Source organism: Somniosus microcephalus, chromosome 1, assembly GCF_052327205.1.
Source record: "Somniosus microcephalus isolate GS21.2 chromosome 1, FLI_Smic_1.0, whole genome shotgun sequence".
NCBI lineage: Eukaryota > Metazoa > Chordata > Chondrichthyes > Squaliformes > Somniosidae > Somniosus > Somniosus microcephalus.
In genome coordinates this window covers 439,561,298-439,581,934 of record NC_140987.1, presented here as the reverse complement: position 1 = coordinate 439,581,934, position 20,637 = coordinate 439,561,298, and the positions used below count along the sequence as shown (strand labels likewise).

General features: G+C 51.5%; 1 protein-coding gene across 1 annotated transcript in view; it reads left to right on the top strand.

Annotated features, from left to right (window-relative positions):
- The first annotated feature begins 11,106 nt into the window (after positions 1 to 11,106).
- The window catches only part of cd99l2 (CD99 molecule-like 2), a 213,852-nt gene continuing 204,321 nt past the window's right edge, over positions 11,107 to 20,637 (top strand). The window contains exon 1 of the mRNA XM_086001607.1: positions 11,107 to 11,241. Within this exon, the coding sequence (XP_085857733.1) occupies positions 11,226 to 11,241 (16 nt within the window). The 5' untranslated portion in view covers positions 11,107 to 11,225. The remainder of the gene's footprint in view (positions 11,242 to 20,637) is intronic.

The following is a 20,637-nucleotide window of genomic DNA, read 5'->3' as shown; positions in this document are numbered from 1 at the left end:
TTCCAATCCCACCTCCAAAGTGTAACCCTAGCATACGGTGGACCCCTCCCCCCACTCACAGTCGACAACCAGCGAATGTTAAACCGCCCACCGCGTAACACCTGCAGCCTATCCACCCTCAAGGTGCCGCCACCTTCCCTGTTCGCTAACCTCACCCCCGACTGCAAACCCGTCGCTACCAAGAGCAGGCGGTACAGCGCTGGGGACAGAGCCTTCATTAGCTCTGAGGTGCGGCGCCTCCTGAAAGAGGGCATTATCGAGGGGAGCAACAGCCCAGGTCGTGGTCGTGGTCGTTAAGACCGGCGATAAAAATCGCCTGGTCATCGACTACAGCCAGACCATAAACAGATACACCCAGCTGGACGCATACCCCCTTCCCCGCATATCTGACATGGTCAATCAGATTGCACAATACCGCGTATTCTCGACCATCGACCTTAAGTCGGCCTACCACCAACTCCCTATCCACCCCGAGGACCGCCAGTACACCGCCTTCGAGGCGAATGGGCGCCTATACCACTTCCTTAGGGTCCCCTTCGGTGTCACCAACGGGGTCTCGGTCTTCCAAAGGGAGATGGACCGGATGGTTGACCAGAACGGACTGCAGGCCACATTCCCCTATCTAGACAGCGTCACCATCTGCGGCCGCGACCGGCAGGACCATGACGTGAATCTGGAGAAATTCCTCCGTACGGCCCAACGGCTGAACCTCACCTACAATAAGGAGAAATGCGTGTTTAACACCTCGCGCCTTGCCATCCTTGGCTGTGTGGTAGAGAACGGACTCATCGGCCCCGACCCCGAAAGAATGCGCCCCCTCATGGAGCTACCCCTCCCCCACTGCCCTAAGGCACTTAAGAGAACGCTGGGGCTCTTCGCCTACTATGCCCAATGGGTGCCCAATTATGCGGACAAAGCCAGACCCCTCATGAAGTCCACATCCTTCCCCCTCACGGAGGAAGCGTGCGCGGCCTTCTCCCTCATCAAGGGAGACATAGCCAAGGCCACAATGCACGCAGTGGATGAGTCCATCCCCTTCCAAGTGGAGAGAGATGCATCCGACTTCGCCCTAGCCGCTACCCTTAACCAGGAGGGGAGGCCGGTGGCCTTCTTCTCAAGGACCCTACAGGGCCCCGAGATCCGACACTCGTCGGTCGAGAACGAAGCCCAGGCAATTGTGGAGGCGGTACGGCGCTGGAGGCATTACCTGGCAGGCAAACGATTTACCCTCCTCACCGACCAACGTTCGGTTGCTTTCATGTTTAATAACAAGCTGAGGGGCAAAATCAAGAATGACAAGATCTTGAGGTGGAGAATCGAGCTATCCACCTACGATTATGATATCTTGTACCGGCCAGGTAAGCTGAACGAACCCCCTGATGCTCTTTCACGAATTACATGCGCCAGCGTGCATATTGATAGACTTCAGACCCTCCACAACGACCTCTGCCACCCCGGGGTCACCAGACTTTACCATTTCATTAAGGCCCGCAACCTGACCTACTCCATCGAGGAGGTCAGGACCATGACCAGGAACTGCCAGACCTGCGCCGAGTGCAAACCGCACTTCTATAGGCCGGACAGAGCAAGCCTGATCAAGGCCACCCGCCCCTTCGAGCGCCTGAGCATCGACTTTAAGGGGCCTCTACCGTCATCTGACCGCAATGTGTACTTCCTCAACATCGTTGATGAGTACTCCCGTTTCCCTTTTGCCTTCCCCTGCCCAGACATGACCAGTACCACGGTCATCAAGTGCCTGAACGACCTCTTCGCCTTGTTCGGGTTCCCGAACTATATACATAGTGACCGGGGCTCCTCCTTCATGAGCGAGGAACTCCGTCAGTTCCTACTAGCGAGAGGTATTGCAGCAAGTAGGACCACCAGCTACAACCCCCGAGGGAACGGCCAGGTGGAAAGAGAGAACGCGACGGTATGGAAGGCCGTCCTCTTAGCCTTAAAGTCTAAGGGCCTCCCAACCTCCCGCTGGCAGGAAGTCCTCCCGACAGCGCTGCACTCCATCCGGTCACTACTTTGCACTGCCGTTAACGCCACCCCCCATGAACGAATGTTTGTTTTCCCCAGGAAGTCGACTACGGGAACCACTCTACCAACCTGGCTGACCTCTCCGGGGCCCGTCTTGCTGCGAAAGCACGTGAGGGCCCATAAAACGGACCCCCTGGTCGAGAGGGTGAACCTCCTGCACGCCAACCCCCAGTACGCCTACGTGGCTTACCCAGACGGGCGGGAGGACACTGTCTCCTTACGAGACCTCGCACCCTCGGGCACTCCGGAGACACCACCTTTACACCCCCCCACCACCCCCCCAATTCCAGCCCAGGTAGACGGCATGCCGGAACCCCACGAGCCTTCGCCGACCACGCAGACACCAGCATTCACACCGGATAATGCAGCACCGCCGCTGCGACGATCGGAGAGGCTTACGAGGCCTCCGGACAGACTGACATACCAGAACTGGTAGTACACTTCACCCCGCCGGACTCAAATCTAAACAAGGGGTGAATGTGGTAAACCACTTTTATCGTTCACTATCGTTACACTATAGTTCTCACTGTTGTATTGTTATCACTGTTCTCACTGTTGTATCACTATACGAGGTCGCCTCTTGTCACGCTGTTATACCTGGGCTGACCACCTCCGACTCCGCCCATGGCTCCACCTACCTGCCCAGGTATAAAGGTAGTCGACTGGCTGGTATTCCTCCTTGTTGGACCCGATCACCCACGAGGGTGGGCTCTGTTATTTAGTCAATAAAAACCTTTAGTTACGTTCCTAACTCATCGCTTTTTATTGGACGAATTGATAGGTATATCACTTCCCGACTGCAAAACGCTCCCCTCAACCTGTCATTGCTAGCGGCAGGTGGTAAGGCAGGGGGCGCCACTCAATATCCGGTCCGGGGCGCTACTGGGGCGTTGCACTCTCGACCGACGTCACGATCTGCTGGCGCAGGAGATTGTGGCGGTAGTGTTTAGCACCGCCGCAAAATGTCTGGTCAATTTCGTGAGCGGTGCAAACATCGCCGCGCCCGGGCGCTAGTTGCTTTGCGCTCCATTAGCGCCCTCTTAAGGCGCTAACGGGAGGCACAAGCCAACCGAATTTTTCCCCCATTGGCTCCCAGCTAAGCAAAATCTCATCCTTGTTTTCAAATCCCTCTGTGGCCTCGCCCCTCCCGATCTCTGTAATCTCCTCCAGCCGCACGACCCCCCGAGATATCTACGCTCCTCTGATTCTGGCCTCTTGAGTATCCCTGATTTTAAATGCTCAACCATTGGTGGCCGTGCCTTCAGCTGCCTAGGCCCTAAGCTCTGGAATTCCCTCCCTAAACCTTTCCACCTTTCTACCACTCTCTCCTCCTTTCAGACGCTCCTTAAAACTTACCTCTTTGACCAAGCTTTTGGTCACCTGTCCTAATATCTCCTTATGTGGCTTGGTGTCAAATTTTGTTTGATAACGCTCCTGTTAAGCGTCTTGGGATGTTTTACTACGTTAAAGTCACTATATAAATACAAGTTGTTGTTGTTCGACTATTGCTTAGTCACCCACCATCAACATCTTTGGGATCATAATTGACTAGAATCTTAACTAGATCAGCCATATCAACACAGGGGCTCCAAGAGCAGGGCAGAGACTTGGTACTCTGTGACAAATGGCTCACCTCCATCCTGGCTCTCCACCATCTACAAGACTCAAGTCAGAAGTGTGATGGAATACTCACCACTTACCTGAATGGGTGCAGTAACAATAGCACTCAAGAAGCTTTCTACCTTCTAGGAAAAAGAAGTTCGCTTAATTGATACTCCAGCCATTGGAGTCAATGGGCCATAATTTGCTGTCAAAATAAGAGTGAGGCTAATGGCACTTGCCATTATTTATGTGCAAATGGTACAGCAACTTCAAGCAAGGGGCAGATGTGTGGTTAAGCATGAATATCCAAAATTTGCTGTACAAGTTGTGCCACTCTGTGTTAGCTTCGTGAAAATGGCATCTCGCTCTCTGCCTCACCATTGAAATACATTGAATGGCGTGAAGTTGCTGTATTTGCGCAGTAGATACGAACTAAACTCACCACAGAAAGACAAATCTTGTTCATTTCAGTCCAAGTACCCTTTTAACAATGTGATTGATAAGTGTTAATTACTGCCAATCAACCTTTCCAGCTCTAAAAATTAATTATTAGAAGTGTGGAGTCTCATTCCTTCAGGTTTTAATTGTTGTTGGAGATTTTTTTAATGCAACATTAAAAAAAAATGTTTTTAACTTTTCCTTTCTGCCTCTATTTTCTCTCTCTCTTAATCCAATCTTCCTTTCCCTCTCTTTATTTCTCTCTCTGTCCCTGACTTGACATTGAATTCACCCTCTCTAATTTACACTTCCTTCACAGTCCTTGCCCTGTTTATTTCACAATCCTTCAAGCTGATTGGTTAAGGATACACAGTGGCTTGCCCTGTTCACTCAGGCCCTGGATTCCCTGTTTCCCCTCGCTGCACCATTATCAGCTCACACTTTCAGCAACAATCCACACAAAATATAAAAAAACCTAAAAGTGTGAGAGAAAATCTAACTAACAACAAATTATGGCCCATTCTCCATATGGCCCTCCCACCAATGGTACCCTGTAGCTGCAGTATATTCCGTAAGACAAAGGTCCTCCACCAACCTGCCCCCGCCACACAGTACTGTCCCCCGATTATCAAAATCCACGACAAGGCCTTGGACAACGTGAACCACTTTCCATACCTCGGGAGCCTACTGTCAATAAGGGCAGACGTCGATGACGAAGTCCAACACCGCCTTCAGTGTGCCAGTGCAGCCTTCGGTCGCCTGAGGAAGAGAGTGTTTGAAGATCAGGACCTCAAACCCGGCACTAAGCTCATGGTCTACAGAGCAGCAGTGATACCCGCCCTGCTGTATGCCTCAGAGACATGGACCATGTACAGCAGACACCTCAAAGCACTGGAGAGGTACCACCAATGCTGCCTCCGCAAGATCCTGCAAATCCATTGGCAGGATAGGCGCACCAACGTCAATGTTCTTGCTCAGGCCAACATCCCTAGCATCGAAGCTTTGACCACGCTCGATCAGCTCCGATGGACAGGTCACATTGTCCGCCTGCCCGATATGAGACTCCCAAAACAAGCGCTCTACTCGGAGCTCCGGCACGGCAAGAGAGCCCCAGGTGGGCAGAGGAAACGCTTCAAGGACACTCTCAAAGCTTCCTTGAAAAAGTGTAACATCCCCACCGACACCTGAGAATCCCTGGCCCAAGACCACACAAAGTGGAGGAGAAGCATCCGGGAAGGCGCCGAACACCTCGAGTCTCTTCGCCGGGAGCAAGCGGAAGCCAAGCGCAGGCAGCGCAAGGAGCGCACGTCAACCCAAGCACCCCCCTCCACCCGCCCCTTCAACCACTGTCTGCCCCACCTGTGACAGAGACTATAGGTCCCGCATTGGACTCATCAGTCACCCGAGAACTCATTTTTAATGTGGAAGCAAGTCATCCTCGGTTCCGAGGGACTGCCTAAGAAGAAAAGAGACACTGCTGCAACTCTCCAAAAAGCATTTTTTAACTCTGTAAACACTACCACCAAGAAGGACAGGAGCAGCACGATCATAAGAACACCATCACTTCCATGTTCCTCTTCAAGTCACTCACCAGCCTGACTTGGACATATATTGGCTTTACCTCATTGTCTCTGGGTCAAAGTCTTAGAATTAGTTACCTACTGCCATCAGGGAGGCACTATTATTACAAAGACTGCAGCGATATATGAAAGGCAGCCTACCATCACCTTCTCAGGGCAAGTAACGATTGGTAATAAATGCAGCATTGTCGCTGTCATCCTGTGAACAAATTTAAAGCAAAGTTCTATGCAGTGTTTCTCAGTCCAGCTGGAAAAACCGTTCCTATAAGTTGTCCAAAGTAGTGCTGCGTGCTGAAACCCCGTTTAGATTACACACTGCAGCAGGAATATTGGCAAGGTGATTGGCAAAAGTGCCAGCGGTGACATGAGGAAAAAGCTTATTTATGCAACGAGTGATTAGGATTTGGAATGCACTGCCTGATAGGGTGGTGGATACAGATTCAATAGTATCCTTCAATAGGGAATTGGATAAATACTTGAAGATGAAAACAATTGCAGGGGAGTGGGGAAAGAGCAGGGTAGTGGAGCTAACTGGATTGCTCTTCGAAAGAGCCGGCGCAGACTCGATGGACCAAATGGCCTCCTTCTGTGCTGTACTATATGCTTACTGTGTCCACCGACTGCTATTGCCAACAAGTGTTCAGCTGAAATCTTCTCCTTTCATCTTCATCAGTTTCCCCAGTATAACTTGTCATCAATATCGACTCATCATTGATCAGACTAAAAGCATACTAGCATCAGATTGTGAGATGAGTACGGAATGGTTACAATATCTGATCCTAAGACTAGTAATATGAACATAAAGCAGGCTCCATCCTTTGCTATTTTCTGATTCTTTATCTACCAGAAACCTAGCCTATTTTTGCCTTAGATCCCAGCTTAAAATTCCTGACATCTGACCGCAGCAGAATGCTATTGATTTTTCTCTTGAAACGATCTGCAAATTCCATTTTCAGTGCACAATCTTCCAATCCACCTTAGAAAAGGCAATCCAAAAGTCTTCTATAGGCATATTAATAGTAAAAGTTAGTAAGAGGAGGGATGGGGCCGATTAGGGACCAAAAAGGAGACCTATGCATGGAGGCAGAGGGTATGGCTGAGGTACTAAATGAGTACTTTGCATCTGTCTTCACCAAGGAAGAAGATGCTGCCATAGACATAGTGAAAGAGGAGGTAGAGGAGATACTGGATGGGATAAGAATTGATAAAGAGGAGGTACTAGAAAGGCTGGCTATAGTTAAAGTAGATAAGTCACCAGGACCGGATGGGATATATCCAAGGATGCTGAGGGGAGTGAAGGAAGAAATCGCGGAGGTACTGGCCATAATCTTCCAATCCTCCTTAAAAATGGGGGTGGTGCCAGAGGACTGGAGAATTGCAAATGTTACACCCTTGTTCAAAAAAGGGTGTAGAGATAAACCCAGCAACTACAGGCTGGTCAGTCTAACCTCGGTAGTGGGGAAGCCTTTAGAAACAATAATCAGGGACAATATTAGCAGTCACTTGGACAAGTGTGGATTAATTAAGGAAACCAAGCATGGATTTGTTAAAGGCAAATCGTGTTTAACCAATTTAATTGAGTTTTTTGATGAGGTAACAGAGAGGGATGATGAGGGCAATGCGGTTGACGTGGTGTACATGGATTTCCAAAAGCATTCAACAAAGTGCCACATAAAAAGAGCAGTGTCCTAGGCCCAACCATCTTCAGCTGCTTCATCAATGACCTTCCCGCCAACATAAGGTCAGAAATGGGGATGTTCGCTGATGACTGCACAGTGTTCAGTGCCATTCACAACTCCTCAGATAATGAATCGATCCATGCTGCGTGCAACAAGACCTGGACGACGCTCAGGCTTGGGCTGATAAGTGGCAGGTAACATTCACGCCACAGAAGTGCCAGGCAATGACTGTCTCCAACAGGCGAGAGTCTAACCACCTCCCCTTGATAGTCAACGGCATTACCATCACCGAATCCCCCACCATCAACATCCTGGGGGGTCACCATTGAGCAGAAACTTAACTGGACCAGCCACATAAATACTGTGGCAACAAGAGCAGGTCAGAGGCTGGGTATTCTGTGGTGAGTGTCTCATTTCCTGACTCCCCAAAGCCTTTCCACCATCTACAAGGCACAAGTAAGGAGTGTTATGGAATACTCTCCACTTGCTTAGATGAGTGCAGCTGCAACAACACTCAAGAAGCTCGAAACCATCCAGGACAAAGCAGCACGTATGATTGGGACCCCATCCAACACCTTAAACATTCATTCCCTCCACCACCGGCGTACCGTGGCTGCAGTGTGTACCATCTACACGATGCACTGCAGCAACTCGCCAAGGCTTCTTCGGCAGCACCTCCCAAACCCGCGACGTCTTCCACCTAGAAGGACAAGGGCAGCAGGGGCATGGGAACACCACCACCTCCAAGTTCTCCTCCAAGTCACACACCATCCTGACTTAGTATATCGCCGATCGTTCATCTTCGCTGGGTCAAAATCCTGGAACTCCCTCCCTAACAGCACTGTGGGAGTACCTTCACCACACGGACTGCAGCGGTTCAAGAAGGCGGCTCACCACCATCTTCTCAAGGGCAATTAGGAATGGGCAATAAATGCTGGCTTTGCCAGCGATGCCCACATCCCATAAACGAATAAAAAAACAATAGGCTTGCCAGCAAAGTTGAAGCCCATGGAATAAAAGGGACAGTGGCAGCATGGTTATGGAATTGGCTAAGTGACAGTAAACAGAGAGTAGTGGTGAACGGTTGTTTTTTGGACTGGAGGAAGGTATACAGTGATGTTCCTCAGGGGTCGGTTCTAGGACCACTGCTTTTCTTGATATATATTAATAATGCAGAAAAGTGTAAAGTGATACATTTTGGTAGAAAGAATGAGGAGAGGAAATATAAACTAAAGGGTACAATCCTAAAGGGGTGCGTGAACAGAGAGACCTGGAGGTATATGTGCACAAATCGTTGAAGGTGGCAGGGCAGGTTGAGAAAGCAGTTAAAAAAGCATATGGGATCCTGGGCTTCATAAATAGAGGTATAGAGTACAAAAGTGTGGAAATTATGATGAACCTGTATAAAACACTGGTTCGGCCCCAGCTGGAGTACTGTGTCCAATTCTGGGCACCACACTTTAGGAAGGGTGTGAAGGCCTTAGAGAGGGTGCAGAAAAGATTTACAAGAATGGTTCCAGGAATGAGGGACTTCAGTTACATGGATAGACTGGAGAAGCTGGGGTTGTTCTCCTTAGAGCAGAGAAAATTAAGAGGAGATTTGATAGAGGTGTTCAAAATCATGAGGGGTCTGGACAGAGTAGATAGAGAGAAACTGTTCCCATTGGCAGGCGGGTCGAGAACCAGAGGACACAGATTTAAGGTGATTGGCAAAAGAACCAAAGGCGACATGAGAAAAAACTTGTTTACGCAGCGAGTGGTTAAGATCTGGAATGCATTGCTTGAAAGGGTGGTGGAGGCAGACTCAATCGTGGCTTTCAAAAGGGAGTTGGATAAGTACCTGAAAGAAAAAAATTTGCAGGGCTATGGGGAAAGGGCGGGGGAGTGGGACTAGCTGAAGTGCTTTTGCAGAGAGCCAGCACAGGCTCGACAGGCTGAATGGCCTTCTTCCATGCTGTAACCATTTTATGATTCTATGATTCTATGAAGGTAAGGTACAGGGAGGTAGAAATTGGTCACTGCCCTGCCCGTTTTCCAGATGGAAAATGCAGGGGGGGCGGGAGGACAAAAATGATCAATTTCACAGGGCTATGCCATATTGGCCGCAGACGATTTTCCATTGTCCGGTGCGACCGCCTAAAACAGGTGTGACATGAATCTTGTCGTTCATGTGGAAATGACTTATGAAGTAATACTGGGCGGCCTGCTGGTGGCGCTGTCCAGGGAGAGTATAAATACTCGGGTATGGGCCCAGCTTGCTCAGGACATTCTTTAACAGGAACTAGTGAAGGACACAACTAGATCTCCATGTTGAAAAGCAGTTGATTAAAGCCTTGTTTAATACTCAGACCAAGTGCCTAGTAGTTTTCTTACGTCAAGGTGCATATGCTAATGAGGAGGCCTAATGCCTATTTTAGGACCCCACTGAGAAATTAGGCTGCCCTGCGCCAAGCCTGCTCCCCTCGGGTTTTCATGCCGTAGATGCGGCCTCGCAACCGCTGCCACCCAAGTGTTACTCCTGGCACCACGGCACTTCTGACGCCCGCTATCAGCATCTGTCCTGGCGCCACCCCACCCCCAGCGCTGCATGATAACCTTTTCCCTAACCATGAGGCTGTTACATTTTTTTTTGGGGGGGGGGAGGGGGTTCTTTTTGCCTGTACATCATTTTCAGAAGTTTAAGTTTTTCACTGAATATCTATTACAGCACTTAACTTTGCTGCAAACCAGACGAAAATTTGAATGTTCTGTGGGTCAATATTATAACCTTTTGATACCAGATGGTCTAATACAGCTGTGTAACGCTGGGGGCAATTCTGGCAGTTTAGGGGTTAAGAACAGAAATGCCATGCTGCATTATGAGTTGGGTATGTAAAATCTTACTTAATGGATTAATCAGTAGATGGTGCTGTAGATTCTTACTCACCTACAAACGGATAGCTGATTAATTTTAGACAAAGTGCTTTCCACCTGCATCGCTCCATCATGACAACGCTCTCTTCGAATTATTACATAGCTGGCACATTGATTATTCCACCTATTTGCACAAAGCCTCCCTGCAGTTTACTGCAAAATCTTATTTTAGATATTGAGTCTGACTGGGAATCAGCAGCGTTGCTGCTTTCTTTGTTTAATTCACATGCAGAAAAAAAAGCAGGGCGAGCAGCTACAGCGGCAGCTGATCTGTAATCTTCCAGCCCCCAGCTGCTTCTAGATTTCATACCTGCTTTCTGCGCGGTACGATTTTCTAGCCTTTGCTGTTGTAAAATGTGAAGGGAGTGTCTCAAAAGTCACCAGCAAAAGAATTGGACGCGTGTCTTTTTCGCTCGTGAGCATGAGTTGCTATTGCCCCTCAGGGCACTGACTCGGGTGTTTGATTATAGTCACCGTGCACCATGTCCCTCCTGAAAGTTTAATTTTTCAAAAAAGACTTAATAAATAATTGTCATCGGCCGTGAGTCTCCAGTCTAAATGAGGCCAAGGCTGTAATTATTCTGAAATATCTTTTATGTGGGACCAAAATAGAAAATGTTGGAAACACTCAGCAGATCAGGCAGCTTCTCTGGATCATCGACCTTAAGCGAGGCGGGAATGTTAACACCTCCCCCCCGCCACCTGTGGCAGGCGGGAAGTATGCGGGGCGGGGTGGGGAGGGTTTAAATTTGTTAAAAATGTGAAATCCGATCCCAACCCGCCGCAAAAGCACCTACGTCCGTTTTAACCGCAGCAAGTTTGGGTATAACCCGCTCTGGAGTGGCGGGGTGGTAGTTATAATATTTAAGAGAGGCTCCGTGCTTCAGATTTTGTTCGCGATTTGGAAATTTTGCCTCTAGCATGGGACTCCCTAGGGCTCAGAAACCCGCAGCTCAAGGGAGGCCAGGTGATGCCGGATCCAGCGGGTAAGTGTTTTTCCAGCACTGCTTGTGGGCCAGGAGGAGCGGGAATGCTTCCCTTCCCAGGCCCCGCGATCTCTTCACCCCACCATGATCGGTCGACCTCCCTGCCTCGTGATCAGCCAAATCCCCCAGCATTGTCACCCCCCCCAACAGCAATGTCTCCCCCATCGACATCTCCCCAGCGTAGTCTCCCCCAGCGTTGTCTCCCCCAGCGATGTCTCCCCCAGTGTTGTCTCCCCCCCCCAGCGATGTCTCCCCCCCCCAGCGATGTCTCCCCAGCGAAGTCTGTCCCCCAGCCATGTCTCCCCCAGCCATGTCTCCCTCAAAGCAATGGCTCCCTCCCAACAATGTCTCCCCCCCAGCGATGTCTCCCCCAGTGAAGTCTCACCCCAGTGATGTCTCCCCCAGTGATGCCTCTCCAGCGATGTCTCTCCCCCTTGATGTCTCCCCCCCCAGCCATGTCTCCCCCCCTTGATGTCTCCCCCCCGCGATGTCTCCCCCCGCAGCGATGTCTCCCCCAGCGATGTCTCCCCCCAGCCATGTCTCTCCCCTTGATGTCCCTCCCCTTGATGTCTCTCCCCTTGATGTCTCTCCCCAGCGACGTCTCCCCCAGCGACGTCTCCCCCAGCGACGTCTCCCCCCAGCGACGTCTCCCCCCAGCCACGTCTCCCCCCCCCAGCGAAGTCTGTCCCCCAGCCATGTCTCCCCCAGCCATGTCTCCCCTGCAGCCATGGCTCCCTCCCAACAATGTCTCCCCTGTCCCTCCAGCGACGCCTCCCCTCCAGCGACGCCTCCCCTCCAGCGACGCCTCCCCTCCAGCGACGCCTCCCCTCCAGCGACGTCTCCCCTCCAGCGACGTCTCCCCTCCAGCGACGTCTCCCCTCCAGCGACGTCTCTCCCAGCCATATCTCTCCCCCAGCGATGTCCCTCCAGTGATGTCTACCCGCTGCTGCGCTCCGAGCTACACCCCATCCCCCACCACCAACCCCCGATCTTCTCGATTGCCAGGGTCCGTCCTCAGCTGCTGCCTTCTACCAGCCAGCCCCACAGCTAGCCAGCCTCTCAACCTGGCCGGCTACCAGATGGGAAACAGAGCAAACAAATTCTAATAAGGTCCTTCCATTAAATTTGGCAGGACCTTAGCCTTCCTGGTATTTCCGGGGTATCCCGGCCGCTGACATGCGCACTCACTCCCTCCCCATAAATATCGGGTCCGTTAACTGTGTTTCTCTCTCCACAGATGCTGCCTGACCTGCTGAGTATTTCCACCATTTTCTGTTTTTATTTCAGATAGCGACTATCTGCAGTATTTTGCTTTAACTTATGACATAAGAAAACTACTAGGCACTTGGTCTAAGCATTAAACAAAGCTTTAATCAACTGTTTTACAACATGGAGGTCTAGTTGTGTCCTTCACTAGTTCCTGTTAAGAATGCCCTGCACAAGCTGGGCCCATGCCCGAGTATTTATAGTCTCCCTGGACAGCGCCACCCGTAGGCTGCTCAGTATTATTTCATAAGTCTTTCTTTTATGAATGACTGATTCATGTCAACTTATATAACATGTTTAGGCACAAACATAATCATGAGTCCCCGAGGCTCCAGGTGTTGACCATCTCACTCTCTTCTGCACATCTGTGGTGCCTGGCCGGTAAAGTGAAGAAATGTATCATATATAGTTGCACTCAAAGATAACACTAGTGGTAAAGTAAATAGTTTTTGTATCCTCCTGGCCCACAGCAAAAAAAGGAAAAGAAATGTGATTTTTAGGCTTTTAATGTTTCTTTCTTTCCTGCAGTTTGTATAAAACAACTAAAATCAAAGTACCAGAAGCATGAGATAAATTTATATTATTTGAGTGATAATCATTTTGAAAGCTAGAATATCAGCAAACACTGAATCCAAATTCCCCAAACTGTTTCTTTTTCTCCTAAGTCTATACAGAGAACACAATAATGGCCCAGAATTTGCAAATAGAGTAACAAGGAGGCTGAATGGAGGAAATCTGACAGCAACTTCTGGAGTACGCACATGCGCAGTTAAATGCGGAAATCCAGAAGTTGCTGACAGAATACCCCGCTGCTCCACAGGGTGCGCTGCTGCAGTCCTCACCGATTAGACTCGGCACTGAAATGACTGCAACGGTGTGAACTTGCTGTACTTGCTCACTAGTTCCCCACTAAAAACAGCTGAAAAAGTTCGGGCTGGTGCATTCAGGAGTAAGTGAGTTTTTAATGGCGTGACAAGTGATAATTACTGCTGAACAACCTCTCTGGCCCTGAAAAAATAATTTTACAATTGTGGAGTCTCAATCCCTCAGAAGAAAATTAGTGTTGGAGACTTTTTTTTAAAATTATTTAAATAATTTTTAAAAACTTTTTCTTTCTGTCTCTTTTATATCTCTCCCTTAATTCCATCTGTATTTCCCAAACTTTATTCTGTATATCATTTAAATCTAATTTATATTTTCTGCTTTATACTTCCTGGTTTGGACTGTGTGTCTCAGTGAGGATACTTCAATCTAATTGGTTGCAGAGCCTCGCTGTTGCTTCCCCTGTTCATAGGCGCTTCAGATCCCCTGTAGTGGGCATCGCGTTTGGAAAAAAAATGTCGGATTAGAGGAAATCTCCGCTGACAACCCGCAAAAATTCCGTGGGCAGCTGTCAGCAAGGTGAATGGTGAGCACCATTCCTTTGCTGCTGAGAGCAAAAATCCTGGCCAGTATTCTTGAGTATTGTACTGTCCTGATGTTATAACAGAAATTTTCAAAACAGAGTATCTGGACCCTCGAAGCAATGTTCCCTGTAAGCTGCGCTTTTTTCTGCACAGCCTGTTTCTTTTAGTCCCTTTACAATTTCTGTGCATACACGGTATTTACAATGGAGAAGCCGGTGAGTGGACTGCGTGGGGCCTTTCCAATTACTGTGCAGCTTAGAGGAAACATTGCCTAGACGGTGTGCAAAACAATGCCACTGAATCCATAAGATCAGATTGCCGTTGTTCTGCGATCAGACCTCCGTATTTTTTTGACTTACTAATGTTATTTCTGTTGCTGTGTAATAATGAGATCACAGATTTCCATTGAGCAGCTGACACTGTCGTTTGGAAGTCGGGACATGGGGTCTCTGGGAGCATGTCAATTTTCACAGGGGGTCCCCAAACGTCTGTCAAATTTGGCAGATTGCGTCAAAACTCAGAGCAGCAATCACCCAAATTACAAAAAGGTTTATTAATAAAAAGTTTGATATTGAATATTATTTTTCCACCTGAATCTTTTTTGGTATGTATTATAAGTACATAAGAAATAGGAGCAGGAGTCGGCCATACGGCCCCTCGAGCCTGCTCCGCCATTCAATAAGATCATGGCTGATCTTCTACCTCAACTCCACCTTCCCCGCCCGATCCCCATATCCCTTGGTTCCCTTAATATCCAAAAATCTATCGATCTCTTTCTTGAATATACTCAACGACAGAGCATCCACAGCTCTCTGGGGTAAGAGAATTCCAAAGATTCACCACCCTCTGAGTGAAGAAATTTCTCCTCATCTCAGTCCTAAATGGCCGACCCCTTATTCTGAGACTGTGACCCCTGGTTCTAGGCTCCCCAGCCAGGGGAAACTTCCTCTCAGCATCCAACCTGTCAAGCCCCTTAAGAATGTTATATTTCTTCCCTTCTGCTTTCTGTACCTTGTTTTGTTTTGTATACCTTGCCCACTTTGCTTTGTATCATTAAAAGTTATTTATTTTCTCTTGCAGGTGGCTTTTGAATACTCACCACATAACATATAGCATTGACTAGCGGTCCTTTTGTAGCTGCTCATATTTGAATGTCAGTAGCTTCACTGCTTGCCTCCGGTTACAAAATGTAATAAACCATCGTAAGATCGGAATGTTGGGGCGTGGGAGGAGGAGTTGTCAGACTGGTTCTGATGTTTTTTTTTGCTATTTGTAGGCTTTTATGTGTATCCATATTTTTGAAGCAAACCATTTGACTACAGGCAGAAGGATTAGAGTGGTTAGAATGTGGAACTCGCCACCACATGGAGTAGTTGAGGGGAATCGCATAGATGCCTTTAAGAGGAAGCTAGATAAGTACATGAGGCAGAAAGGAGTAGAAGGATATGCTGGTAGGGTCTGATGAAGAGGGGTGGGAGGAGGCTCGTGTGGAGCATAAACACCGGCACGAACCAGTTGGGCTGAATGGCCTGTTTCTGTGCTGTGAATGCAATGTAATTCTCAGTAGAAAATGGCAGACATTGCCGACAAGACCCCGAGGTTTCACAGAGTAATCAGAAGTCACGAGACTTTAATTGCTTGAACTGTTAACAACTTTGTTTTTCTCAAAGGAGAACCTGTTATCATTGTATCATGTAAATTTTTAGTTACCTTCTCTCCACTTCCATTTCTGATCAATACTACAATGTAACAAGCCATTGGGAGACTCAGGAGTGTGATCGGGGCGGTGCGGGTGATATATTCGCTGATCGTCTCACACTAAGACCAAACTCCCAGTATCTGACCTGGTTACGCACTTGAGTTTACAAACTCATTAGATTGAATTCTGTGTCTGGCAACAGCATGGCACATCACGTTGGCACTGCAACATCTTACAACACCGGACCACCCACCTGAATTGAAAGTCCCACTCATTCAATATGTTCCCTTTGGAAAAGAAAGCCTTGTTGAGGCTGCCGCGGAACACGAATGGAGGCCGAACCGATCTGAGGAACACATGGCTTTTTATTACATTCTCTTGAGAGATGGCTGCCCCAGCTCTTCTCTCTGCTAAACCCGAAACCAGAATGAGGGTGACGCCCGCGCTTTTGTGTACACACTGAGGACGACGCCCGCTCCTTTGTCATGCCTTAAAGGCAGCATGCTTCTTAAAGGCAAGGTGCCCGATTTATTGTCCACGGGCGGAGTGGATTGCGCCCGTTTAGGTGGCGATCCGCCACACAGCGCCCCCCAGAATCCGCTTAGGAGGTGTGGACGAGACGGTGCGGCGGTCTGATGGGCCGGCCGGAGCGGCTCTTGTAGGACACCAGTGGACGTGGAATGGCCGGGCGTGGAGCAGCCGGGTGTACTGGCTTGAGGGCAGGTCGGCCGCGTGGCGGTGGACGAGCTACTGGGACCTGCTCACCGGGCTCCGAGTGTGCTGGCTTGAGTCGGTCAACCGACACTTTTTCAGTCCTGTCGCCCACTTGTAGGGCGAAAAATTTGTCCCCAGCCTGTAGCACTTTGTAGGACCCGTCGTACGGGGGTTGAAGGGGTCCGCGGTGGGCATTGTGCCGGACGAAAACGAACCGTGCCTGATGCAGGCTTAGCGGGACATGTGAGGTGGATTCGCCGTGCCGGGCAATGGGCACCGGGGCGAACTGTAGCGCCGGTGAGGTGAAGTCGTGGCGTTGCTGGTCGGCTGACCAGGGTGCCGTGGCGGTGGGCAGGAACTCGCCGGGTACGCGCAGCGGCTGGCCGTACACGAGCTCTGCTGCCGATGCGTGGAGGTCTTCTTTAACCGCAGAGCGCAGGCCGAGGAAGACCCACGGGAGTCGGTCGGTCCAGGCGCCGTCCTGGAGGCTGGCTCGAAGAGATGCCTTCAAGGATCTGTGGAACCGCTCACACAGTCCGTTGGCTTGGGGGTGGTACACTGTGGTGCGGTGAATGGTCACCCCGAGATTGCGTGCGATGGCGGTCCAGAGTTCAGAGGTAAATTGCAGACCTCTGTCCGACGTCATGTCGGAGGGGACGCTGAACCGTGCGACCCAGGTGCTGACGAAGGCTCTGGCGATGTCGGCGGTGGTGGTAGAGGTCAGTGGAATTGCCTCGGGCCAGCGCGTGGTGCGGTCGACGATCGTCAGCAAGTGCGTGTGGCCTTGCGATGGCGGCAGGGGCCCGACGATGTCCACGTGGATGTGGTCGAATCTACGTGAAGGGACGGTGAACTCCTCGAGGGGTGCTTTCGTGTGTTGCTGCACCTTGGCCCGTTGGCAGGCTAGGCAGGAGTTGGCCCAAGTACGCACATCCTTGCGAAGGCCGCGCCAGACAAAGCGGTTGGCTACCAATTTGATGGATGTGCGGGCGCCGGGGTGGGAGAGGTTGTGGAGAATCTCGAATACCCGGCGGTGCCAGGACACTGGGACGACGGGCCGAGGTTGAGATAGGGATATGTCGCACTTGACCGTGACTGCGGTCGGGCCGCAGGCGACGTCGGCCAGGCGTAGCCCTGGTAGGTTGGTAGATGCAGAGAGCAGATCAGGGTCCGTGAGCTGGTCTGCTGCGAGTTGAGCGTAGTCGACTGCCAGGTGTGCGGCGTGGATGGTGGGGCGGGAGAGGCAGTCGGCTACCACGTTGTCTCGGCTGGAGACGTGTTGGATGTCCGTGGTGAACTCGGACACTGCCGCGAGCTGGCGCTGCTGCCTGGCGGACCAGGGGTCGGTTGTCTTTGCCATTGCGAATGTCAGGGGTTTGTGGTTGACAAACGCAGTGAAGGGGTGGCCCTCCAGCAAAAACCGAAAATGGCAGACCGCCAGGTACAGTGCGAGGAGCTCGCGGTCGAAGGTGCTGTACTTGACCTCCGGGGGGCGTAGTTGACGGCTGAAGAAGGCAAGTGGTTGCCAGGCGCCGTCGACCCACTGCTCGTACACGGCGCCGACCGCGTGGTCGGAGGCGTCCATGGTGAGCGCTACTCTGGCATTGGGCCGTGGGTGCGCGAGCAGGGTGGCGTCGGCAAGCGTGGTCTTGGTGGAGTTGAAGGCGGCTGATACGTCTGCCGTCCATTCGACCGCCATCTTGCCGCTCCTGCCCCGGAGGGCTTCATACAGGGGCCTCATGAGGGACGCCGCTTTGGGGATGAAGCGGTTGTAGAAATTCACCATCCCGAGGAACTCCTGGAGTCCTTTGGTGGTGGGGCGGGGAAATTGCTGGACGGCCTGCACCTTGGTGGGCAGGGGAATGGCTGGGTGATGTGGTGGCCGAGGAAGTCGATCTTGTCCAGGCCGAACTGGCACTTGGCTGGGCTGAGGATGAGCCCGTGGTCGCTGAGGCGCCCGAACAGGATGCGAAGGTGTTCGAGGTGTTCCTGCTTGGAGGAACTGGCTACCAGGATGTCGTCCAGGTAGACGAACAGGAACTTCAGGTCCCGAAGGACCGAGTCCATGAGCCGTTGGAATGCCTGGGCCGCGTTTTTGAGGCCGAAGGGCATCCGCAGGAACTCGAAAAGCCCGAAGGGGGTGATTACGGCCGTCTTGGGGACGTCCGCGGGGTGGACGGGGACTTGGTGGTAGCCGCGCACCAGGTCGACTTTGGAAAAGACTGAGCGGCCGGCCAGTCTAGCCGAGAAGTCCTGAATGTGCGGCACGGGGTACCGATCAGGGGTGGTGGCGTCGTTGAGGCGGCGGTAATCCCTGCAGGGGCGCCAACCCCCGCCTGGTTTGGGGGCGATGTGGAGTGGGGAGGCCCAGGGACTGTTGGAGCGGCGGATGATGCCGAGCTGTTCCATAGTGGCAAACTCGGTCCGCGCGATCTCCAGTTTGGCTGGGTCCAGCCTGCGGGCGTGGGCGTACACTGGGGGGCCTGTGGTGGGGATGAAGTGTTCCACCCCGTGTTTGGCGACCTCCGCGGAGAAGGTCGGGTTGGTGAGGGCTGGGAATTTGGCCAGGAGTGCCGAGTAGTCATCTGTGGCCCGGGCGTGGCACTGTGACGCCATGTCGGCGGGTTGACGGGGGGCCATGGCGCCCAGGATGGGGGACATGGTGTTCATGTCCACGAGGCTGTGTCGAGGGATGTCTACCAGTAGGCCGTGGGCGCACAGGAAATCTGCGCCGATGAGAGGGGAGAGTACCTTGGCAGTGATGAACTCCCATCGGTAGCGGCGACCAGCGAGGTCGAGGGTGACTGTGCGGGTGCTGTACGTCCGGATGTCCGAGCCGTTAGCGGCAGCCAGCGCCTGTCCTCGTTCGCCCTTTTGGATGTCGAGGGCGGAGGCCGGGATGATGCTGTGCTGAGCTCCAGTGTCGCACAGGAACCGGCGGCCGGTTTTGTCATCCGTGATGTACAGCAGGGAGCCCGCGGCCATCGCGGGGGCTGGTACGGGGGCGGACTTGAAGGAGCAGGGAGGTGTGCACCGTTGTGCCCTGGTGCCGAACCGTGTGTGGTAGTAACAGTAGCCCGGGTTTGTGGGGCGTGAAGGCCCCGTGGGCCCCGTGGCTGGGCCTTGAGGCCGCGTGGTGGCCGGTGAGGGGCGTGCCCAGGCTGTGGCTGCCAGGTCCGGAGCGACGTCGCGGCTGGAGTGAGCGGACAGCAGCTTGTCGGCCTCGTCAGCCAGGGCTTCTAGGTCCGTGAGGCCGGACGCCACGATCGCTGGGTGGATGCTGGGAGGTAGCTGGCGGATGAACAGCGTGCGGAAGAGGGACCCGGGTGGGCTCTCGTCGGTGAGTGAGAGCCTGTGGGAGAGGAGGTCTGACGGTGAGGCGTCACCGAGGCCTGGAAGGTCGAGGAGGCGGCAGTTTCGCTGGTATGTCGAGGTCGTAAATTTTTTAAGGAGTGCGGCCTTAAGATGTGCATACTTGCCCTCCTCTGGTGAGTTCTGCAGCGCTATCCAGACCTTCGTGACTGTGGAGCTACCGAGTGATGCGACGAGGTAGTCATACTTGGTCCCATCTGTGGTGATGTGTCGCAGCCGGAATCGGGACTCAGCTTGGAGGAACCAGGCTTCGGGCTGGTTTTCCCAAAACTCTGGCAGTTTCACGGAAACTGCGTTCGTGTCCGCCATTGCAGTGCTCGGAATACGTTCTGAGCGTCGGGGTCACCAATGTTGAGGCTGCCGCGGAACACGAATGGAGGCCGAACCGATCTGAGGAACACATGGCTTTTTATTATATTCTCTTGAGAGATGGCTGCCCCAGCTCTTCTCTCTGCTAAACCTGAAACCAGAATGAGGGCGACGCCTGCGCTTTTGTGTACACACTGAGGGCGATGCCCGCTCCTTTGTCATGCCTTAAAGGCAGCATGCTTCTTAAAGGCAAGGTGCCCGATTTATTGTCCATGGACGGAAAAGTGGATTGCGCCCGTTTAGGTGGCGATCCGCCACAGCCTTCCTCTTTTTTTTATACAAAACTAACATGATGAAGTTTTAGCTGCAGAACATGTCAAGGTTGTTATGTCGCCTTCTGTGCATCTCAAGAATGCAGTTGGATTCCAACAACTCATTCACAGACCTTCACTATTGCAGAACAGACTGCTCCTTTCTAACAAGATCACCTAAAAACAACTGCTGGGACAGCTCTGGTCTTTCCATTTCACAGTAATATCACTTGTATGCTGTACATTAAAATTTACTGTATTCTTTCACTTTGCATTTGCACATTTTCTCGGCCCCATCATGCAAGTTCCCCTATATTTA